This window comes from Rhamphochromis longiceps, linkage group LG22 (genome assembly GCF_057381845.1).
Source record: "Rhamphochromis longiceps isolate RC_006_pf linkage group LG22, R_longiceps_female_GT1.1, whole genome shotgun sequence".
Classification (NCBI taxonomy): Eukaryota; Metazoa; Chordata; class Actinopteri; order Cichliformes; family Cichlidae; genus Rhamphochromis; species Rhamphochromis longiceps.
The window spans coordinates 28,050,244-28,075,955 of NC_140577.1; the positions used below are offsets into that span (position 1 = coordinate 28,050,244).

Here is a 25,712-nt window from a genome sequence, read left to right on the forward strand (position 1 = left end):
TTAGAACTATCCAAATTAATCTGGGTAATAAATAGAAAAGTACCAAACCGTGAATGGCTGTTGACAATAAGTATAGACAGCTGACACGCATATTAATCATTCGCACAAGCGCCAGTTTTCTCTGAAATGGCCTGTTGAATGTGATGTTTAGTGCCCACAAATATACTGAATATAAAATATCAAAGGTGAATTTGGAAGCCACTCCGGATACGAGTTCTGAAATACGCTGCTCAGAAGAATTCAAGGAACACAGATCTCTACGGCGGGGGGAAAAAATTCTAAAAATCTGTGCTGATATGGACTGGGTCATGTTTTAGGAATGAAAGGATGCCACAGCATTAATGGAAATGAAAATTATCTCCAGAGGGTTTGATTCAGAGATACCCTGAGTGCTCCAAATGAGATGACAGGTGTCCCTGGGGATATCCTCCCAGCTATAGACCAGGGCATCACTGAGCTCCTGGATAGTCTGAGACACAACCTGACAGCATTGGATGGACCAAAGAAAATGCCCGAGATGGCATGGTATTAATTCCTTCATCCACCTAGAAGTGCCTGCAGACTCTTGCACATGAGGCCAGCATTGATGATCACCAGGACCAACCCAGGACCCACTGCATTAGCATATGGTCTGACAGTTGGTTCAAGGATTTCATGGCAGTCGGGCTGCTGCCTGTGGTGGTGTCTGTGTCCCTCCATGGATATGCTTCCCCAGACCACCACTGACCTACCACCAAAGCAGTCTTGCTGAACGATGTTACAGGCTGTATAACGTTCTCCACAGCTTCTCCAGACCCTTTCAAATCCATCACATGTGCTCAGGGTGAAGCTGCTCTTAGCTGTGAAAAGCACAGCACAAATGCCAATCAGGCTCCACAGTGCCGGGCAGTGAGTTTGGTCTGAGACATTCACACCAGTGGTCTCCTGGAAGTCATTTTGTAGGGTTCTGGCAGTTACTCTTGGCACAAAGGAGCAGATGCCGGTCGTCCCAATGGGTTAAGGACCTTCCACAATCCTCTCCAGTTCTCCTAGACTAACTGCCTGTCTCCTTGATCTCCTTTAGTCTCTTCAAACTGTGCTGCAAGACACAGCAAACCTTCTGGTAATGACGCATATTGGTGTTCCATCCCTGAGGAGTTGGACTGTGCACCTGTGCAACCTCTATAATGTCCAAGTATCACCTCATGCAACCAGTAGTGACACTGACCGTAGTCAAATAGAAAAGTTAGTGAACAAACAGTCAGAAAAGATGTCGGTGGTGCTCCGGCGATGCGCTGGGCAGTTTTCACGACCCTCTGCAACGCCTTCCGGTCCGAGGCAGAGCAGCTCCCGTACCAGACTGTTATACAGTTGGTCAGGATGCTCTCGATGGTCCAGCGGTAGAAGTTCACCAGGATGTCTGAGGACAGGTGGTTCTTCCTCAGGAAGAAGAGGCACTGGTGAGCCTTCTTGACCAACTTGGAGCAGTTGGTTGTCCAGATGAGATCCTTGTGTATGTGGATTCCTACATACACATATTCACTTATTCTGTTCACTTCACCCAGTATCCACTTGAAATCTGTATTCAGAACATGACATCCTTCCTGCAAGTTGGATGAGTGTAGCGAAAGTTTACGCTCTCTTTACAATAGAGTGCTGTTACAGAGACTACTCTTTGTGCATTAATCATGCCCATATTATATAATATATGTATTTCAAAGCTTATATGAGGGTCCACTGAGAATTTCCAAAAAAAGTCAAGCATGGCTCAGGATACGGATCATTATACTACTGTATCATCCCTGTTGTACACCTGAAAACAGACCATATCTGCTAGCAGCTCGTGTTACCCAACAATTCCAGCAAAGCCTTGAAATAGAAATTCTACATGGCTTTGAGTGATCAAAGCTGCAACACTGACACTTTACCGTTATTCTCTGGAATACAGATGATGTGACGTGATTCATCGTGACTCAGACAATTCAACAGAAAGGTAGCCGCACCTTTCCACACAGTATGCTTTGTCCATAGATGCCTTCACTCTCTCTTTCTCTTACCCTCTTCATGCATTCTGCACTTTCTCTCAAAGGTTAATAGACACAGGTTTGGTGCTCTAGGCGCTGCTCGTCTCACCCATTATTCCAAATGTCAGCTGTGTAAATGATCAGCGGCGTCCTTGTCATCACATATTATCTGGGTAATTGCCCTCTGATAAACGTATTTGTTTTGATGCAGTATTCATACATTGATAGCCTTCCCTGTGATCGTTATAAAAACATGCTCCCCGTTCACCTTTGACTTCTAGATGAATACAAAACATAAACATAACATGATGGATCTGTCTTCAGTGCTGTTACCAGCAAATAATGTCTGTTTTTTGACTGCTTTGGTAGTTATTCGAGGATGTTTGTGTAATATCAGCCGCGTGCATCCATCCACATATTTAGTGTATCTACAGAAGCAGCTGTGTTGGCTCTTTAATAATATAGTGGGGAAGTTTAAGCAGTTTTGGTCAATGAGCAAACCGCTGATCTACATAGGTTTATACTGTAATCCAAATGACTAACAGATCCACTCAGCTGCTGCTTGGGTTTCTTCAGTATATAGGATCTAAACTGAAGTAAGATCATTTTCCTGCATTTTAATCAGACTTTCCTCTCTACAGTAGTAAACCTGTTACACACTTGTGGGAACAAAAGGTACACAAAAGGACTACAGTATTGGCCTATAATTACTAGGGGTGCAACGATATTCGTATCGATATTGAACTGTTCGATACAGTGCTTTCGGTTCGGTACGCATATGTATCGAACAATACAACATTTGTAATTTATTTTATCAATTTTCCTTCTGACAATGCTGTCTGTGTTGAGCGCTCAGTGAATCTGCGTTCGACTACTCCGCCTAGGCTGCACTGTCCAGCGCAGATCCACTGAGCGCTCAACACAGACAGCATCGTCAGAAGGAAGAGGGCAGGGCACCTCCCCCACCCTCATTCAGATCTGGCGTTTGGAATTATTTTGGTTTTCATGTGAGGTATGACCCTGAAGGTAAGCGAGTCATGGACTAAAGTAAAACAGTATGTTGGATGTGCCACGCAATGCTCAATTACATGGGTGGGAGCTAGTGTGTTAGCGCAGTTAGCTCGTTAACGTGTTGGCCGTCTAGCCCCATGCACGGAGCTATCGGTGGTAGCTCGTTAACGGAGATTTGCCGTGTTGTGGCGTTAAGGTCATTTCAACGAGATTAACCTGAAAGCACTAGTGGGAACACAACGAATATGACTGCACATTTACGCCAACATCATCCTAGTGCAAAGACAAGTGGAAGCAGACAAAAAAAAGCAAGCATGCTACTAACTTTAGCCGAGTCATTTAGACAGCTGTTAGCACATGATTCTCCTTATGCTGCTGAGAATATAGCCCAGAAGAAGCGGATAGTATAGCTTTTATTTTGGAAAGAGCCATTTCTCTGTAATAAACTCTCTTTTCCAAAGATGAGTTATTCCTCAATCAGATACAGGGCTTGCAATATCGCTAGCCCGACGTCCCGGAGCTAGCGATTTTTTCAGTCGGGCTACCAAAATCTATCTCTGCCCTGCCCGTCGGGCTATTGTAGGAAAAATATATGTCAATGCTTTTGCATTCTTTCAGAAATGTAGCTGGGTAATTATGTCATTGGCATCGGTGAGCCACTGTCAATATGTGACATATTGAAATCGCGTTTGAATTTGCGCTTGTTTTTTTGCTTTCACTTTGCAATCGTGCAAACTGTGTATAGAGAGCGACAGCACTGATCTGTGAGTGATGATAATTTGTGCACCAATTCCTCTGACATCGTCTTATTAATCGTTAGCTTACTATGCAAACATGACGCAGCAAGCTTAAACATGTGAGAGGTTGATCGCGCAGAGAATCGCTGAGCTTATGTGAGTGCATGTGTAAATAGGGCTGCTCAATTAATCGAATTTTAATCACGATTACGATCTGGGCTTTCAACGATCATTAAAAATGACTGAGCCGATTATTAGCCCCTCCCTAATTTATCCGCGACACCTTAAAGGCCGGTCCGTGAAAATATTGTCGGGCATAAACTGGTCCGTGGCGCAAAAAAGGTTGGAGACCGCTGATTAAGAGGACCCGAGGGAAGCTCGGAAAGCTAAGCAGAAGTTATTTGGAGAGTGACTGCCGTTGGTTGAAAAGAGAGTTTTAAAAAAAAAAAAAACTTCAGTGGTGTTGCACACTATTTTATATTATTTTTTTTAAAGTCATTGTTAACCCTTTAAAGCCGGTCAGAGCAGCACGCTCCGTTTTGCGTAACTATTTTTAAATCCCTGTAGAACCTGAACCGTGTAAGCTAGCGCAATAATTTGTTTTGCATATGAAACCGGAGGAGTTGTACTTACATCTGATGCCATCAGCTTGTCCTCGGTCACGGTTTCCTTCCACATATAGCTTTGCAAAAATTGCATAAAAAGCGCTTGCAGGAACAAAAACATAATATTCCAGAAACACGCTTTGCCGATCCATCAGCTGTTCGTAACACTTCCCACAGTGAAATGATGCACCTGCTGTTTTCTTTGCAAATTTGCATCATAGGATTGTTTTTTGTTTTTCCTGCAGTATATAAAAATTGCTGTATCTCCAAAATAAAACTATGAAGACACTCAAAATAAATTTCCTGTTGTTGTAAACTATTTTTTGCAACTTTATTGTATTTAAAGTTTTGAGGGATAAGCCTCTTAAATTTCTCCAAGTAGAAATATATGTAAACAAAACAAAAGCGATTTTCAATTTTTTTTGTAGTTTATTGCACTTTTTTGCAATTTATGTAATTACTATGGACTTAATGCATACATATTATTAAAATATGGGCTATAACAGTTGTATTGATGTATAGCAACTTGAAATGCTCCCACAAATGGCACTACAGCATGTAAAAAAATAATATAAGCTCTGGTGGACTTGGTTCTATAGTAGGTCTTAAAGGGTTAAATAAATATCGTCAAATAATCGTGATCTCAATTTCAGTGAAAATAATCGTGATTATCATTTTTGCCATAATCGAGCAGCCCTATGTGTAAAAGCATTTCAGTTCTGCTGAGCCAAATAAGACAGGTCAGGGTGAAGAAGTGACAGCCAAAGAAAAGCTTACCACAAAACGGAGAAGTTATGACAAATCAGACTATGAGGCAAAAAGAAAGTGCAGCTTTATGGTTTCATGGACAAAAGAATTTCTGTGGCTGCAATATGATGAGCTAAATAACCAGGGCTGCACATAAGTGGTCCGCAGGTGCGCATTCGCTGTCAAAATAAAAAACACGCACAAGGGTTAGGGTTAAATTTAAAAACTGTACTTTTGAGTTAAAATATATATTTATAATTTTAATAAATGACAAATTAAAAATGCATGAACATTTTTTGTATCGAAAAAATATCGAACCGTGACACCAAAGTATCGAACCGAACCGAACCGTGAATTTTGTGTATCGTTGCACCCCTAATAATTACCATTAAGAGCATTTTAAAAGGGGATTCGTCATTGTTGAAAGCCTCAGAGGGTTGTGGGTTTGTGTTAAAACGTCCACTAAATTGCTCATTTCCCCATGATTGACTTTGCAGTTTATTCGACATTAAAGATAACTAGAAGCTGGCGGAAAGAATCTGAATGGGAGAAAAATAAAAATTCATATAAGGAAAAATAAGAAAGGACGAGAGAAATGAAAGCGTGTGGCCTCGTGCTCTGAACTTAGTGTTAGTATAGGGAGCAGGCAAATGGCCTGTCAGAGTACTACTGTGGAAATATTGTATGTAGACAGAAAAACTGTCACAGAGAGGCACTCAGTGTTGAGTGTTGGCATAGAGAAAAGATTTAAAACACTGTATTTCTTACGTGCACAATGAACTTTTCTACGTGTCTTATGTCCCGTCGTGGCTGCCCCGCCATGAACCTGGTTCTGCTAGAGGTTTCTTCCTGTTAGAAGGGAGTTTTTCCTCCCCACTGTCGCCACGTGTTTCCTCATAGGGGGGCAATCTGATTCTGAGGTTTTCGTCCCGTTATTGTAGGATCTTTTGTGATTTCGCACTAGATAATTAAAACTGAATTTATTTGAATTAAAAAAGTACTTTAGACCCCATCAACCTTTCTCGTGTTCATATCTAGGACTCAGTGTTTGTTTTCATTAATGTTTTTCCCCTCTTTGTGTCACCTAACACAAATAAATTAATCATTCTTAATTTTCACGCAAATGTGTTATCGGTGCTTCAGACCTATTTCAGAAAACCAAATCTCCTTAGAAAACCCAAGACCCAAGCTGCAGACATTACAAATATCCAGCATTCAATTTCTGGGGTGTCAAACTCCAGGCCTCGAGGGCCGGTGTCCCCTTTAGGTTTTATATCTCACCCTGGGTCAACACACCTGAATCAAATGACTAAATCATTACCAGGCCTCAGGAGAACTTCAAGACATGTTGAGGGGGTAATTTAGCCATTTAAATGAGCTGTGTTGGATCAAGGACACAACCTGCAGGACACCGACCCTCGAGGCCTGGACTTCGACACCTGACCTCTAGAGCATCTCATTTTGTTACACCCACAATTTTGGAATGTTAGCAAGAAGCAAGATATAAACAAATTAAAATCATGGTTCAGCCCAGGTTGGTATTTTCCGAAAGCTGACATGTTATTCCTTACATAAGTCAGCCATCATTGCTAATCAGACTACCAGCTTCACACTTTTTTCTATTGTTATCAATAAAAGTGGCTACAGAGAGACGTGAGAGCAGACACTCTGCAAACACTCCTCATACGTGTAACCACAGGCTAATGTTTGTTTCCACTTTTGTGCGGAAGATATAAAGCTTAATTTAAATGGTTGTGACTTGCTGTAATCTATCAGAATTGTCTTGTGTTTATAGCTTTTTCGCCATCTAATCAAAACTCCAATGATAAAATTCAATTAATGATGTTATAGATGATTATTTTCCTAAGTGTCCATGCACTTGCCTCGTACGAAACCCTGCTTCTTTTAATGTTCTTTATACAAATGAATCATTCTTGAAAACTCATGAAACTTTAAACGTGTCAGAAACTATTGAAAAAGTGCATATTTTATGGGTCATGGACATGGATGGTTTATATGGGTTCTAGTATTGTTGTTAAAGTATTCAGTATGCACATGTACCACCACAAGACTTAGTTGGAGCCATTCTCTAAACCTAACAGGGAGCCTGCTATTTTGATTTTATCAAGCACTTTTATTGCCTTTTTTTTTTTCAATTTCCTGGTTTATACTTAAACTTTTATATAATTATTTACAGGCACATGATACTCAGTTTGTCTTATCTAAATAGCCTTTAACATTGAGTTAGATGTGCTGCCAAAAGGGAGTCAGTCTTATTACACAAGCATTAGCTGATTTTCACATGTGCTCTTTGACATATGGTATACAGCAGGCACTGAGTGGAAACGGGAAGTGATATCCATTTGTTTGTGCGAAATCCTGCAACATTCCACGTCTGAAGACATACAAGCATACACTGACAAGCACAGAAGTTCAAGGGCCTGTTCATTCCTTTAATTTAATTACATTAGAGTATCTTTGACGTTTCTCCGGCTTCGTTCCTGCCTCAGAATAGCTGTCTGTTAGTTATTGTTGTTATATTTAGAGTGTGATGTATTTTTATTTAATACCAGGTTTTTCCATGTGTAAATATAGAGCAGTGACTCCCGTGTTGATTAATTCCTGAAACTCTCCAAAGCTTTTCCATGCTGCTGTCCTTAACCACGTCCACCCATCTCTGCGTCGCTGTGGAGAAGCCAGCGTTGAGGGAGTCCTCAATCAGCTGGTCCTGGAGCACCTGCAGCTTGCTCCTTTGCAGTGGGGTGAGTCTCTTTTGTGTGCATGCTTGCATTTGTCTTCCTGCGAGATTAATGGTTGTGCTCACACGCCACACCCACAGTTGAATGTTTGTGAACTCGAGCTACTGGAAATGTGCAACATTATGACTAAAGCTCTACGTGGATTTTATTTTACGTCTTTGAGCATGTTTGTCTTCCAGTTACGGTTATTTTGGTGGTTCCACGACCATCTCACACTTGTCAGTTAGTGCTTAAACCTCCAGAACTGGTCTCAAGTCATGTTTTTTATTTGCATTTATAATGGGCCACAAGCTATTTTGGAGAAGTGTAGACAGCAGCTTGGGAAATGTGTGAATCACCGGGGACTCACAGAATTTGTAGGAGCACTTTTCAGTCTCACCATCTGTGATCATCCTCTAAAATCACTTTTGATTTACTGCCGGTGTTTGTTTTCTGAGATTCCTGGCCTCTCTTCGGGCCCTGCCAGCATTTTGATTAGTCAGCTGGGGCTGTCCTCCTTTTGCAAAGAGAAAGCAATCTGCGAAATGAAGCGACACAGCAGATCAAGCATGGAAATGTAAGAATCTGTTGAGACAGAAATGGAGGAATCAGGAGCAACATTCGCTGGATGTTTTGGCATTTGACATGCACTTTCTTCAAATACTTTCCAGAGAAAAGCTGATGTTCTGTTTCATGTGTGCATTCTTATTGCAGACATAACTGTTAATCCCTCATGTCTCCATTTCTGCAAAAGTAGTTATGCAGCTCAGACCCGGGCTTTTGCGAGGATTGCTTGTTGTGAGCCAGATAATTTGCCTCAGCCCATTAGGATGCCTTTATCAGGGTTGCCAAGGCTATCACAGGCTCAATTATGGGTATAGTTCAACGATTTCCCCAATGTCTAAAATCATTAGTCCAGTTGGATGCTTGAAATGTCTTTGCTCTCCAAGCCTCACACTAGTAAAATAGCTGTAGGTGAATGCATCTTTAATTTCAAACATTCTGATTACACTTGTGTTTAATTCCCACAGCGTCTATGGAGAACTGTTTTGTTTGCCTTGCTGTGTTGTCACTATACAAAGGTAACTCGTTCCTGACGTGATAGATGACCAAAGAGCCTAAATGAAGCTCAACGCTTAAGTAACGTATTATGTTAATGCTGTTAATATAGAATCATTCCAGAATTTCAGTCTAATAATTTTACTCTTTTTTTCTTTCTCTCTTTTGGTTTGTGTGACACACTCTTATGTTTTCTAAGATTGATGCAGAAGCTGCTGCAGATATAATTTCACTGTCTGTTAGAAATGGCATGCATAGATTATTACAGCGCTGATGTGAAATGGCTGCATGAGATTTGTGCTGTTTGGAAATCAAATTATTTTCTGCTCCTTAATAGTCTTGATGAGTGCATAAAGAATACACGTTACATCTCAGCATATGTCTCTGAACCATCAGCATGCAATTTTAGCAAATTTAAAGAGTGTTAGCTGTCAATGATAAACATCTCAAAGTGCTTAAGTGTGCCAAAGGAGTCATTTACTTCCCAGTGCCACCCCAGGTCTGTTTTATGGCATTTTCCAGTCATGTGGAACAGTGTCCCCCCCCCCCCCCCCCCCCCTCATTCGTATCACACTCTACAGTAAAACAGTTTGTGTCATTCATATCAGATTCTAGGATTTCCACTTGGCCTCGCTCAAGATGGCAGGCTTCATCTTTGCTTTAACCTTCATTTGTGGATGACATAGCAAACTGTGTTCACAGGCATGAGTGGAAATGTTCCCGAGCCCATGCTGTAAATTCTGTGACAGGATCATTCCTGCTTTCAGCGCAGTGCTGTTTGAAATGTCGTAGAGATCCAGCACAGATTTTTTTAGGCCTTGGCCTTTGTGCACAGAGATTTCTCCAGACTCCTGGAGTCTTTTGATGATTTTAGATGAAGAGAAGATTTAAAGTATTCACTTTTTTATATTCTGGAATGTTTAGACATTGGTGTTTTTGCAGATTGGTGAACCTCTGTCGATATTTACTTTTGAACTCAGGTTCTTTTTATATCCAGTCATCATTGATCTGTTACCAATTTACTCAAGTATTTGCAAAATGTCTGTCTCTGTCTTTGAGACGTCTTACTGCTATCAAATTGAAAATGAGCTGATATTAAACCTATGTTTTAAAAAAACAAAAATAGAAATAGTAACATGTCTCAGTTTAGATTTAGTGTGATTTCTATTGTGGAAAAATAAGGGTTTATGAGATTTGAAAATCATTCTGCCTTTTACATTTTATACAGCATCATAGTTTTGGGAAAATATCTTTTTCCCTTGGCCAAGATCTGCTTCGATAAAAGATGAATAATTACTGCAGGGCGATGCAGATGGGATGTTGAGCCGGGGCAGAGTGTGTGGCTGGACGCGTGGAGAGCCGGGTGGGTTGCTGGCTGCGCAAGAGTAGCAGAGGAAGTGTAGCTGAACCGAGCAGAGAGTCCAGAGTAAATAAATAAAGAGTGACATCCGGAGCAGAGCCTTAGGCCTGGGGAGAGCAATGTGAGCGCTGGATGACAGGGAGGCTGCAGGTCTGATGAACCGGAGGCAAATTAAATTCAGTTGTTTTACTTTTGCAATACTTAGTTCAATAAAAAGTTTTTGTCGTAGCAAACTGTCTGTTTCACAGTGCATGCTTTATCTTAGTGTAACTAGTACCGCGTTATCCAAAATTTTTCCATAATGATGTTCTTCTACAATAATTCATCTTATTTTCTGATGTGTAATGACAAATGTTCAATCATTTGCAAAACTAAACTGTAATCTTAAAACCTTATATTGCACTGATAATAAAAAAATAGATGCTTATTCAATAAAGGACTTGTTTGTTGTTCCTGCTGCTGTTGCAGGACGGGGTCAGATGCCCACAGTGCTCTCAGGCCTGTGGAAAGTCGTCACGTTCAAACTGGATATGAACTCTATTCACCTTACTGTAACCATCTGTTACAGCTGGTGTAGTATATCATTAAAACCACTCATCCACAGTTTAGTTAGCATACCTACTCATTTAATGCTGTTGATTGTTCTACTTCTAACAGTGGAGTCCACAGTCTATCATTTTCATTTTCAATCAACACTTCAAACACATCCAACTTTTTTATTCATGATTCTAGCTGCTTATGCATTACCTAACAGCTGCTAGTCTTACTTTCTATTAATAATTTACAAATTTGTATTGATAATTTAATGTTTTCAACTACTTATTCATACTTTTTTTCTTTTTTTCTCAGAAATTTGTCATGTGTCACTATAACTGTATGTCATCATAGCTGTTTGTAGTGAAACACAATATATTAAAAACTTTGTAAATGCTTTTTAGTTACACGTTCTTGGCCTTAAGCTGGAGAAACGGGCATCTCTGCCTGTGCTTAACCAATTATGTGGCATGAGAAACTTGATCCTCTATGATTTGCTTCTATAGAAACCCTATGAATATTTAATCACACAGGTTCAAGAGAACTTGGAAAGTGCCAGAATCAGTTTTATGGCTTTGTGTTTGTTAATAGTCTCATTACTATTATTGATTGGAGAGCAAACAGAGGCCATTAGTAAATGATTCTACCTCAGGGCAGAATCAGCCCCACAGTCCCATCGGCAGACTTGCAATAAGATCATATATGATCAAATTCACTGCGTTATCACAAATATGAAAGTCTTTTTTTTTAATTAGTAAAACATCGTTTTGTTAGTGCTGAATTTCATTTTGCCGAGGTTCAGAAAAATGGCTCTAATTCACTGAGTGGGCGAGAAATTAAAGCGGATTACTTTTGTGTTTCTGTGGTAAACCTTTGCTGACAACAAAACATCAAGTGAAAAGACATTATGCAATGAACACTTGATTAGAGAGCTGCGCTCGTTTATACTGTTCTGTCTGCCCTAAAATATAGTACGTGGAAAGAGTCGACAACTTTTACATCATCTCCACACGTTTGATTTCACAGAAGCTATAATTCCTGACCTGCTGCTGTTGGGTTTTTATTTGTTTAAGAGAAGTATGAATATAGTGCTGTGACTTCAGTATACCAGACGTATTTACAATATAATTTAAGGCCATGTTGTTACAGATGAGGAAAAACCTTTATGACAGATTATATCATAGCTTATTCCTAGAATAGCTGCACTTGGCGCTATACGAGTCTGGATTGATACGTTTCTCTTTGCCTGAGTTTGAGCCCTAATTAAAAAAAAGTCCTCTGACATTCGCTGCTCTTCATAGTCCTGTAATTTTCAGCTCCAGCAGTCCGCCAGTCTGTTACAGATCCTGAAAAGCAAGTCTAAACTATATATGTTGACCGTGGATTTGGAAGCACTGTTGAAATTGTGAGACGGCTTCACAAACAGTCTAAATGTCAGCAGGGCAGTCTTGGAGATTCTCAGCTATTGTTTTTCACAAGGCTGCTGGCTGACTGGTTTAATTATCTGTGACAAAATTTTATTGCACTCCCAAAACCCATAAGGAGTACTTGTCATCCTTAGAATTGGAGGGAGGACGTTTGACGGGAGGCTGTTAGATCACATTTTTCAGAGGAAAGATTTTACTCAGCACAAATCACACCCCACTTTTTAAAATCTCCTTTCTAATACTGTGTGTAATAGACAGGACATAGCTGAGCTGAGAAAGCAGGGAATTGAATTTGGTGCTGCCAAAACGGACAAGAAGTTTACGTGAACATGCCCAGATTTTCAACATGGATGACTTCAGAGAATGATTTTGTCTCATTGCTGACCAAAAGCTTATCAAAATTCTTTCATAGTAGTTAAAAAAAATACTGTGGCGTTTTCGTTTAAATGAACAAAGTCACACTTGCATATGAAAACAGTATGTGAATTCGTGCTGTGCTGCATTTTAAACATGAAGAATTTTCCCGAACATAAACGTGTTCAGAGAGGGTCCGGACCACGTGTGACCCTAAACTGGAAAAGCAGAAGAAAATTCACGGATGGATGAATACAAATGTTCATATTTACTGAAAGTAGAAGCATTTGAACAGTTTAACACGCCCGTAGTGACTTTAACACGAAACCAACCCGCCACACAGGCCCTTCATAGTTACACAGCCGGCCATTCTGTAAAGCCTCATTGATTATAGCATCTCAGCTGTCAGTTTGATTAAAGGTAAAGTGGTGCAACTTGTGATGGGAGTCAGCTTAATGGAGTGTTGTTAAATAAACATTGACCTGGCCAATCAAGATAAGATACCTTTATTAGTCATGTGCAGACTGTTCTCAAACTGATCTCCCTGTTGGAGCTCAGTCTGGGGGGAGTTATTTTTTTCTCCTCATCTTTCCTCATGTTGTGCAGTTTCCATTGCTATACCTCTCTGACCTGTCTTCCCCATGTGATGTTTTGGTGTAATGCATGTATGGTCGGAGGGTAAGATGGCGCCGCCATTGCGTGCAATAGGTCGGCAGCCTTAACATGAAATTTCCCCTTGTGGGACTAATAAAGGTATCTTATCAAGACGGAGCTGTGTGAGGCTGTGACACCAGCTGGGTGGATGATGATACTGTACACAGAGGGGGCAGCAGGTTTATATCAGACAAGAAGGACCCTGACATGTGTAGGATGGGACTGATAGTTTAATTGATCTATAAGCAATCATCTCTGTACTTTGTAAATGAGAGCACATGTTATACACACATGTGTCAAGTCAGTTGCAAAAGCTATTTACTGTTATCCTATTCCTGGATAAAAATCTGACTCCAAAATTTTGAAGTTGAATTATGTAGTTATAGACAGTTGATGATTTTCAGCATTCGGTGTGTTGAGCGTTGTTACCGTGCAGCGACGTGGAAAACTCGGAGCCTGAGCGTGGACTTTGTACCCGTTCCTCCCCCCACCTCACTACGCCACCAGGAAACCATTTCAGTGGAATACAAATGCAGCCATGAATGGAAAGACAAATGTTTAGTCTAGCAGAGGGATGGAAAGCGAATGGTGGAGGCCACGCTGTAAAAGGCGAAGAAATAATTTAATAAGACAGCACTTCTGAAACGACTCACACTCCTTTTTTCTCCCCCCAGTACCCTCCGCATCCACAGAAAGACATTTGGAGCAGTCACAGGCGGTGGCTTTTCAACACACACGGGGGTGTGGGGTGGGGGGGGGATGCCTCATGGAATAATGTGGCTTTAAGCAATTGTCAGAAGCTCATCTGCCGTAAGTGCTGCAGGTTTGACAAATGATGCTGCCAAACAGCCCAGACTCACCTAACGCTGAAGTCCTGTTGCAGTGACGATGATTAGAGGAGTTGACCTGAGAGAGAGGAAAGAGGCAAATGCATGCATGGCTAAAATGAAAGAGAAGTGCTCTGACTGCACCTGTAGCTGCTAATATGTCGCATCTGTGAGCACATCAATTTCAGGCTCCTCTGCGGTTTTCAGCACAGCAGTTATGGGGCCGGTGGGAGATGGCAGAAAGCCTTCTTCAGTCTGTGACAAGTTCCTAGAAATGCAAACACATCTACTGGGTGTTGGGCACATCTCTGTTTTTATTTCAGATATAACTGAACCTCGTGTGCAAACTTGTGCACCATGATTAGGTTTAGATCTAGTTAAACATCTGCCCTTCTTTTATGTTTATGTAATATATATTACTATGTAAATGCTTATAATAAACGCGGCTAAAGTTTCAAAAAGCGAGTTAATCATAAGTCATCTGTATGAACCAGAAGCTCAAATTTCAGACTGCTCTAATTTTTTTTCCAGTCTGGCTGTGGATGATGCCATTGACAGCAGATCTCCCTATATGGTTATCTCAGGCACACAGCTCCAGCTGTGACCACAGACAACCACACTACCTGCTTTTTAAACTTTCAATTCCTGGGGGGCAGTGAATTAGGAGAAAGTTGGTTTGGAGGTAAAGTGAGGAGAGATAAAAGAGCCTGTTTCTGACAATGAATGAACTGAGGGGCTGCACTAAGATGAAGTATAAGAAAAATAAGGATTATTTTGAACTGTCACTCATTGGAAAGCTATTCTAGTTAAATCTTTTAAATGTGTTTGCTTGAAAGGCAAACGTTTTCCTTGTTTGTAACCTAATACGCAAGAAAACAGAAATTTCGTGTAAATGATAAATATTTTAATAATAATACGACTTTACATTATTTAACTGAAGACTTTCCCCAAAGTGGCCCACTATGCAGCATCTATCCATCCTCTTCCACTTATCCAATTCAGGGTCACAGGGGGGCTGGAGCTCCCAGTTACCATAGCTACGCAGGGCTAACACACAAAGACAGACAACCATTCAACTCATATTCACACATATTAACTGGTAGAATCACCAGTTAAGCAATACACAAGCCCAAAACTAAATATATCAAAATGTTATATTTTTGTATCTCCTTGAATGGATTTTCGATCTACCAGTGCAGGTCAAATAAAGAAAGTGGTAACAGTAAAACGGCACAGATGCGATCATATTTGGTGCACAAAAAGTCCTACGACAGAGTACCTTGAGAAGTTGTCTCTTGACATAGGCACAAATTTTGAAATGTGGTGGCACGGTGCCGTAGTGGTTAGCACTGTTACCGCACTGGCTGCAACCACTCTGTGTGGATTTTCCACATTCTCCCCGAGCTTTCCCCTGGGCTTCCTCCAGCTATTTTGGCATCCTCCCACAGTCCACCTGTTATATTAATGGGTAATTCTAAATAAGCCATTAATGTGAGGTAGTTTAAGTGTTTGAGGTGTGTGGAATAAAGTGCTGTATGATTGTGACATTGCTATATAAAAACAAGCACGTTACCTTTTCACCTACAAGCACAGACACCCACAACATAACTGAATAATCTAAAATAAATCCAGCCATCCATTCTCTTCCGCTTGTACTGATCAGGGTCACTATCTCAGCTTCCATACTGTGAAGGCATGGAATATCAACAGTATGTAAAGGTTCAATGACTCAGTCTTACATGAACATGCCCTGTTCTGCATCTAATACTCATACAGTTACTTGATTAACTGATTCAGGGATACTTCCACCTTTTTTTCCACTATCACAGGCTGTTTAGTGTTTACAAGTTAGCAATATGCTTACTTGCTTTACTTACTGCTGTCAGAAATGTATAAAGCATTTTTTGCTCTATATTAAACTACATCAAATCTTGACTGCATTAGTACTTACTAGCATGAAGTCGTGTTTGTCTCTGGTTGTTTTTATTCTGTTACATTTTACTTAAAATTGCTAGAATCCAAAGTTGAATGAAGGGCAGCAGCGCTAGACGGCTTCACAAATCATAATCAGCCTGTTGCATTCTGGCTAACACACACACACACACACACACACACACTATGTTTTGAGCATGCAAAAAGAATACATGGAATAAAAGCTTAGTGCTTCGATTTTAATTCTAATAATTAATTTTAATTGACTCAGCAAATGGTTTATTACAGTCACACAACTGAAAAGACTGGAAAAAGTATTCAATGTGAAACAGAGGAATTAATCACATACTCACATGGGTGTTCCTCCCTTCAAAGTTTAGTATTTTTTACTTGATGAATAAGTTAATCAGTTAAACTGCCGTACAAATTAGCATCAATTACTGTTTTTGGACAAACAAGCGTGTAATGAATGTACTGTGTTTGTCTTTAGCCTGATGTGTTTTGCGTTTAGAAAATCATTAAAAGTTATAATTACATGAAATAATCGAGAATAAAGACTTGTTGGAGGAATTTGTATTTGTAGTTGTTTAGAGCTGTTCAGTTGTTGGATTTTTCTGCAGCAGCAGAAAAGGAAGGCGAGTAAGTTGTAGCCGGTGTGACGTCAGCCACTTATTAGTGAACATTACTTATCCTGTGACTCAGGAGGTAGAATCTGCTGATCCAAAGATTGGTGGTTTGATACCTGGTTCCTTGGTCCATATGTTAAAGTGTCCTTTGGCAGGATGCAATACTGAACCCCAGCTGCCTCTGATGCATTCATCAGAGTGTGAGTTCTTAAAGGTACACAGTAAAGCTCAGTATTAATGTGCCTATGAATGAATGGGTATGGCTTACTGGAAAAACTTTTCAAAAATGAGATTTTAATCTGTAAACCTTCAGGAAAATCTACTCGTATTCTTCTATATCTGCTAGGACATAAACACAAACACACACCTTACCAGCCTCCATCTACTGGAGTGCAAGTAGCCTTAAATTTGCTGCAGGTGTGGCCCATTTAGCTGACTGATGGGTGCTGTGAGGAGGACTGAGTTGGCAGAGCCTGATTTATCTGCTTGTTTCTTTTTTAGCTCTGTCAGTCAGCCATCCTAAAGATCTCCAATTGAAGCCAGAGAGAGATATGGGACCATTCACACTTCTTTTGCAAGTCTCCTGGCTAGTCTGCGTGATTTACAGAGGCAGCCCTGACTCAGATGGACTAAGATGGATGTGTGGATGGAAACAAAGAGAGTCATATTTGCAGTGGAGGGGAAATCACGGGGTAGCTTAACAGGAAAGGCTTCAACTGATTCTTCTTCCCGGTTAGCCTGAGCAAGGGGATCTGACAGGAAGAGTCAGTTGCTTTTCAGCTCATTATTTAACCCATTATGAACGTGAATAATGATTTCTGCGCATTGTGTCATGTAGGATTACCATAACACAACACTGAGTAACAAAGCATTGTTAATACATTTTTACCACATTAGGAGGAGGCATGAAAGGATCATTTGTTCTACTTTGGCTGAAATCACCAGTCTTATCCTATCACCCTGGTAGCTTTAATGTGGAAATGAGAGCAAAGCGTAAACCAGCCCACTCTGCGATTCCCTATCTAGCCTTTCCTTTTTCTCCCCGGCCCTGTATGGATCCACAGTTAGCACATTTAACGGGCTTGGAGCGTCTGTTTATGGGGTATTTATCATGGCTACAGAACAATCCGGGCTGTCAGTGCGTCAGTTTGGGTGAGCTGTGGAAATAAATCAAAACTCCCCCGGCTTGCCACAGATAGCACACTACACACTCGCCCATTCATTTAGGCTGCTGGGATGGGAGGAAAGAGTAGGAGAAATAAAAGTTTAGTAAAATTATATAGATGCAGCTAAAGTAAAGGTTTGAATTGAAGTTGTGGAGATCAATTTGGGGAGGTTTTGTCACAGTGTCCAGAAAAAACGTGCTCCATTTGAGCTCATTATTTGTGTTGTATAATTGTAACTATCCAGTGTTTCTTTTGCATCAGCTTAGTTCTCACTGTTTTCCAAATGTATTTTTGGCCTAAACCTATTTCTCTTTCCCAGTCTTATATCAAATAAAACCACCTCCCTTATTGATTTCTTTAGAGGAAACAAGAGTATCCCCAACGGCTGTCTTTTCATTCCTCAAAGACAGATTACCTGACATTTCTAAATGCAACCAAGTCCAACCAATGTTCCTACACTTATTTCTGCTAAAAGGAGGAACGTTGTAGCACAGTTACTAAACTTTCCTCCATAAACCTTTAACTGTAGGAAATACTAACAAACATTTGATTGTGTGTCTTTAATGGAGACATACTTTTACTTGGGTCAATACACAGTTAGTTAACTTTGATTTCGGGCAGTTTCTTTCACAAACTAGATAGCAGCTTATCTTGTAGCCAGTGCTTGACTGCAGACCTTTTTCTGCTCACTTGTGATGCTGAACCAAGGTGCTCGGTGTATCGAAAATAATGTGTAGCTTGAAATAGACACACTGATAAGCCTGGAGAGTTGAAATCATTTTCATGAGAATAAGAGGATGGATGGAAGTTAAGAACTACTTTAAATTTAAAAGTACAATGTGTAAAAGCTCTACACTCGTATCCCTCCAAATGTTAGGATGCCTGGGTCGTTGACCCAGGGGTTTTGAGTTTATTATATTATTTATACTTTCTAGTCTTTGGTTTCTTTGAGTTCTGTCTTATAGTTTATGTCTCTGTCTTCTCTAGCTGCTCTGTCTCCCCTGTCAGCTGTATCCCCTTGTCTAGTTCGCGTCTCTGTGTGTCCTTAGTGGCTATATCCCCATGTCCAGTCAGTGTCTGTGTCTGCCCTGGTCCCACGTCTCTGTTCCCTCTGTTGCAGTGCGTGCGAGTCTGTGTCTTTGTTCAGTCTGTGTTATGTGTTTCCTGTTTTACTTTGAAAGTCCATGTCTGATGTTAATGTGTCTGGTTTTGCTTCCCCTTGTCTCGTTAGGCCTGATTTGCCCCAGCTGTGTTTCCCTCCTGTTACCCATTCCTTTATTGCTCCCTCTGTGTATTTAAGCCCTGTGTTTCTCTGTGTCCGTGTCGCGATCTACCGTTTTCCTAGCTGTGTGTTCTGTTATTCCTCCAGTTTAAGTTTGTTTTAAGTTTTTTAGTTATGTTATATTTTTGAGTACCTAATTAAAGCCTTTTTGAGTTCACGACTGTCTCCGGAGTCTGCACCTTGGGTCCTATTCCTGTCTGCACACAGCCTCACCTAACACCAAATTCACGTGCGTATTGTAATCCAAGCTACTGTGGCTACTGCAGGGCAAACAAACAGTAGCCTTTCATCTGTAATGAGTGTAGGCTGTCAGTCCACTGTTTACCTCAGCTGTCAATACGTGTCCTCGTCTATTTCCCCTGGTTGGCTGTAAAACTTGGAAAGGAGTCTTCTGTCTGATGACAGCAATACTGAGATGAGCTGCAGAGGATATCCTGGGCTTTTTTTTTGTTGTCCCATTTGGATCTTTAGCCATCAGAATTGTTGTCTTAAGGCCAAGAAAGATGCCAAGCGGATCATCGTGGCCTTGCCATATTGGACCATTTGATTGACCTTTATTGTAATTATGTATTTATTTTATTTTATTTTCGGTTGCTACAAACGGGACAGACATGACTGGGGGATAGGACAGGGAGAAAGACCTGTTGTGCAGCACGCAAGATAGACAGCGCACAATGTGCTTTAAGGCAGCAGCCAAGAAAGGTGTAGTCCGCGTCTGTGTACACCTGTGTGGATCAGCATGCTTGTATTCCAAAGGTTTCTCCATGTAACGATCTGCTAGGGAGTGTGGGGAACCATAGCCCCGTCCCCCAGGGCATGAAGCAGGTATGGAGGAGATCCAGGCCCCAGACATCCAGAGGCCCCAGAGTACCGAGGACCTGAGGAGGGCCACCAAAGGGGAGGAACCGTGCCACCCTCCTGGGAAGAGCTGAGTAGAGCCCCAAACGAGAGGTCACCCAGCAGCTACGGAGCAGAGGCCAGAGGGGGTTGCAGTGGTGTGCCCGCGGGCTCTGCCGGCAGCCAGCTGTGCCAGAGCATCAGGCCCAGAGGCTTGAGGGCATCCCACCCCCCAGAAGGGGCCCAGCCGGGCCACAGGCCCAGGCCCCGCCAATCAGCCACCAGGAGTGAGCCGGTACATACATGAGCGCCCAGCCCCAGTCGACAAGAACCACCAACACACCAACGTCTGAGGGCATCAGCCACCGGCAGGGAGTGTGGCGAGGGGAGATAGGCCTCCGTACTTTAGAGGGCCTGAGATGTACCCAGAGAGGTTGAGTCTAAGACCCAACCTGACATATAGACACAGACGAACAGGCGCACGCGGACACAGACGTGCATTCCCACCCCATATGCACAACCAAATACTCGGCACTCACCCAACGTGTAGACAGACACAAATAGACACTGCACAGACAGTCACACTCCCCAAACATACTCTATATCCCAGGTCCAGGTACCCCCGCCCCCAGAGGGGCAAGTCGCACCTAAACCCAGGAGATGTAACCCTTCTCTCTGGAGTGGAGGCAAGCGGACCACCTCCTTATCTGCAGTAGCAGGGAGGCCCCGCATCCCAGACCATATCCTGGGCTTTTCTATTACTAAGCACTGGTGTTTTTGCTGCTGTTAGTCTTTAAAGCGAATCTGTCATTATTGGACTGGGATACTCAGCAAATACACTCTATGTACAGTCTCTATTTTTAGAGACTCTTACTCTATTTTCTTTTCTTTTTAGGACATTTGAGCCTAACATTAGCTGGCAGAATGAATGCTTGTTTAGCTTGTTTGTTGTTAGGTGTCCAGAGATGGGAGGGTCGCAATACTGGGAATAAATACGCATGTGTATGCACATTTTCACTTGTTAGAGCCCTGACTTCAGTTCAGGAGTGGAGTCTTACGGTGAGGAGGAAGAAGATGATGAGGTGAAAATCAGGAGGAGAGAGAGCAGTGATGGAGGAAGCAAAAGACATTAGGTGAATATGATAATGAAAAAATAGACATGTACAGATATTAAATGGTAATATATAGTTTGAAAGAGCCATTTGTGATCTTTAAATGAAGAGTAGCTTATAAGGTGTATGTATGTGGCTCATAAAACATGATTAGGTGGAACCACGATGCCCATCTTGTATTCAAGAGGAACATGGCAGCTTCCACAAACCGGCACTTGCTCTTATGTATTTGAAATGGATTATTTTAGTTTATGCAAACACATCAATTTATTTGAAAATTACACTCTAGTCAGTGTGTGTTTAAGAGTACAACACTTTTCAATTAAATAACCTTTAAAAAAGTCTTGATTGCACCTTGAAAGATCGTAAAAACAATTAGATTCATATTAAAAGGTAAATTTATCCAGTTTAAAATCAATCGTAACTATTCAGTCACTGTTTGATTTAAAGGTTGGATCATTTAATTAATATTATAGTTGATTTTGTTCTTATTATTATTTTTACTTTAGTTGTGTGTCTGTAAGGAAAAACATACAAGTCATTTACATCTAAGTCTGTCCAGTTAGGAATCATCATTTTCACTTGTTTTGGTGCAAATCAAAGTGACAACAATCAGCAGAGAGAAACTACGGGTATCTATATAATTTATATCATAAATACCATCTGAAGTATTTTAATCACAGTGGCACCGAGTCATCTCTTCCGTGCATGAGCCATGTTTGCACATTGAGCACCCTGGATAATAAAGACTTTAGTTTGATGGTCGCTTTGAATGTTATGTATAGAGCACGTGTGTGTTTGTCAGTAAAATTAGAGAGGAATAAACTATGAGATGATTGCATATAATAAGCAGTTTATATATAGGGTATTAATTGCATTGACTGAGCTATACTAACAATCTCACAATATGTCTTTTTCTTATTTAAAGGCATTGAATATATTAATAATCTGATATGAAATTCTGTCTCGATATATATCGAGAAACTGTTTCGCCTGCTTCTTGGTGATGTGGCCGCCTCGGACTCGGAGTTTGCTGGGTTCGAGCTGGGCCCAGTGCACAAGCATTTTTGTCTTTCAACATAATTCTTGGACATGTGCCCAGCCCGCCGTTCTTTTTGGCGACGGTGGTAGACGACATAGCCCGTCAGAGAAGTCGCTCTACTGCATCATCTGTCACTATCGATCCTCCTCATTGACGCTCTGATGCCACAGAGATGTAATCAGATCTTTTCTCACATGAATGGAGTCGCTTTGCTTTTTTTCCCTCCTGATTTCAGTCTGTGGATGCCTCAGATCTGTTTCAAAAATTAAATGAATAATGGAAAGTATAGAAATTTGTCTGTTTGTATCATTTGACCTTCATCATGTGAACTATATAAGGCTTAGCTAACTGGGATGTGGACAGGCATTGTATTTTTCTGCTGCAGCTGCGCATTAAAATAAGTCAAGTTTTTAATGATTTTTCATGATTCGGAGGGCAGTGCAGTGGTTAGCACTGTCACTCCTCAGCCATCAGTCAGCTGGGATCTTTGTGTGTGACATTTGCATGTTCTCCCTGTGATTGGATGGGATCTCTCTGGGTATCTTAGTCTTCTTCACACAGTTCTAAGACATTTATTTATTATATTTGTTTATTTTAAATTAGCTGGAGGCGTGAGCGTGAATAAGTGTTAATTTAATTTGATACCAGTACCTCATTCCTTCTGTGTTTGCTTTGTCTGCCATTGCTGAAAGGATCTCAAGTCCCACCGCTGCCAGTTTATACCTTCTGCTCTCACACAGTATGGATTTTCCTTTCCTTGGATAAGGCTGCTAGGAAGCAGTTCATCTATCATCTAGATGTTGGTCAGGGATCCACAGGAACAGCAGCGCTGTGGATCCGTGTAACTGAAACTTTTTAGAATGTAATGGACTGATCCAGCTCACACCACTGACAGGTTTCTGGCCCTGACACGTACCGGCCGTGGCTGTAACCGAACACCTGTTGAGAACCGCTGAGCATACTGTTATCCTGTCATTGCCCTCTGACCTGGAATGCAAACTGTATCTTCCAGAGCAAGCAGTGTGTGTGCACAGAGCTTGCAGCTTGCAAAAATGATGTGCCTGGGTGACAGCATATTATGAGGAGAGTTGGAGGGCTGTACAACATCACTGCAGCACCCTACTTTGCTCGGAAAGCACAGGTGGTCCATTTTTGTAAACAATTGAAAAGATCGTAGCATCACATAATCTCACTTGCCCTTTCTTTTAATTTGCCCTTTAAAACTCTTTTCTTCGGTCTCATACACCCCTACATACAAATCCAAAACACTTTGACACTGAGTTGAAACGCTAATGTTGCTACCTCTGATAATGCCGCTGCTATGGCTGGTTAATGTTTGCTAAGATAAATGCTTTGTAGCACACGAGATCAATTAAAAAGGTAGTGCAGACTACGTGATTAATCATTCTGAAAGACGGACAAGAGTGTTGCCTTTCCACATAACTGCTATCATTGGCTGTTGGCCTAATTGTCACTAATTAATAGCTTTCATAGCTGTCAGGAAGGACACATCAAGACAATTCACAATAGAATGTTAATAAAGTCTAAATGTCCCAGTAGGAAGCAGCTAATTGATACAAACATCTGAACAGCTTAGTGTTTGATTCAAATTGAACTGACCCCATTAAAAATGAGTAACTAAGGCAGCTGAGTCACGTTAAGGCATCTACTTCCAAAATCAGTTAGAATTTGGAGCTGACCAACACTTATTTAAAGCAAGTGTTTTAAATTCTGGTCAGCAGTTATCCCCCCCCCCCCCCCCCCCCCCCCCCACCGGGGATCTGTATCAATCCCTCACAGATGACAGAGTAAATATATGTTTATTAGATGGAAATATTTGACAATCTTGTAATGTTTCAGTACTAGCCCGCATACTTCAGATGTTTACCAAAGGATGCACTACCCTAGAGAGCAGTGATGTGGAAATTCATGATTAAAGACTAGCTTTCTAAATTTTACCAGAATTTAAATTTCATGTCAGTGTGGTAGCAGCAAACCCATGATTTGGCTTTAAGAAGTGCCATCTCGTATCTCATCATATGTTCTGAATGGGATGTGACACCTTGGTCACAGATCCATTACATGGCCTTTCTCTGAATATCAGAGAGTGCTGACTGAAAGGGGTAATTACAGTGAAGTCTAGGAGAAATAACTGGGTTGTAGACATCGGTGAAATGACCAGCAAAGGCTCATGTCTAGCTCCTGTTACAGTGGGAGCATCTACCACCTCTCCACTCCTGTTGCGGAGTTGCAGTTGATCTAAATGTGTTCACTGGGTCACTAAGACATACATGGGGGGGAAAGATAGATGGAACAGTTTAATGGGCATACAGAGGCAAAGATTCAGTTTAGGGCAGTTAAATGTCTCTTTTGTTAATGCAGTAGAATTTAGACTAGAATTGCGGCGAGTTGTCTCGGTCCACTGTTGTTTAATCAGATCCATCCATCCATTTTCTCGGCTGCTTATTGAATGAGGGTCTCGGTTGGGCCGGTGGCTGTATCGGCTCCACAGGCTAAGCTGCACCATGGACAGCCAGTCTATCACAGGGCTGCTCTAATGTGATTCTTTGTTTTACTATTCTGGCTGCTATATGGGCATTCTCTGAATATTGACTGTAGATGTGTAACAGCACTGTTTGCAAAGTCCCAAAACATCTTTCCGAGCGATCAGCTTAGCTTTTGAACGCAGACGTCAGGAACATTACGTTGTATTCAAAAAGCTAACAGTCGAGACCATAAATCCATCTGGAAAGCATTAATTAGACTAGATTTCTATTCAGGTGGACTTTAAATGAACTAATTGTCCCAGAAAGAGTTAAAGAAAGAGGGATTATTGGTGTAGTAATCAGAGGTTTGAGTACCACGCAGAATGTTATTACTTTGTAAGTGACCTTTGAGCACAGTCTGACCAACACACATACACACTGTGTTTTTAAAGGCTGAATCTCTTTATGTCATCCTTTTATCCAGCTGGGGTGGCCTTTTGTTCTCCTCTGTCATCAGGACTTGGTATTGTTCTACCCACCTGGTATTTAAAGGCAGCCACAGCCTTGTAATTAGTTCCAGAGATCCCATTTACTAGTCTATTTCCAATAGTGACTTTGTCTGCAAACATAATGCCAAAGTCTTATTCATGGATCACAAAAAGAAGCAACAAATACATGTAACAGGTAACTGGTCTTTTTAGTGTTTTGCAGATTATGGAGCAGGATGGAGTTTCTTTGTTCTCCCCAAAGAAACATGAGCATTTAGACTGTTTCAGAATTTAAAGGTTATCTAGTCACACTGCCAGCATTGTTGTAGGGTATTTGTAGGATTTTTGGTTTGCTTTCGCAGCTCAAAAAATATCTAATACAGTAACTTACACCCCAGAGAGCTCTAAGGTTTCGCACATCTATGCCTGCTAGCTGAGTTACCTGAATCAGCTGCACTGGATTGGACTGGGTGATGGTGAGTTTTTAGATTGCCCGTGAGTCATACTAACACTCCTCCATTCTGTTTTGTTCTTTTCAACATAAACTGCACCATTTGTCTTTTTTTATTTTATAATGGAAAGCAAATTAAAGCCCATATTATATGTTAAGCATGCATTGTTCACTTGAGGCATCAGCAAGAGCTAATGTTTCTCATGTATAGAAGCCTGTCTGCATAATCTTGAG

The 25,712-nt window shown here is 41.2% G+C and overlaps 1 protein-coding gene across 3 annotated transcripts in view; it reads left to right on the plus strand.

Annotated features, from left to right (window-relative positions):
* Window positions 1-25,712, plus strand: part of trappc9 (trafficking protein particle complex subunit 9) — a 241,521-nt gene that overhangs the window by 168,345 nt on the left and 47,464 nt on the right. For all 3 annotated transcript variants that reach the window (XM_085395522.1, XM_085395524.1, XM_085395523.1), the window contains one exon: window positions 7,775-7,865. In XM_085395522.1, coding sequence (XP_085251648.1) covers window positions 7,775-7,865 — 91 coding nt within the window. The remainder of the gene's footprint in view (window positions 1-7,774; window positions 7,866-25,712) is intronic.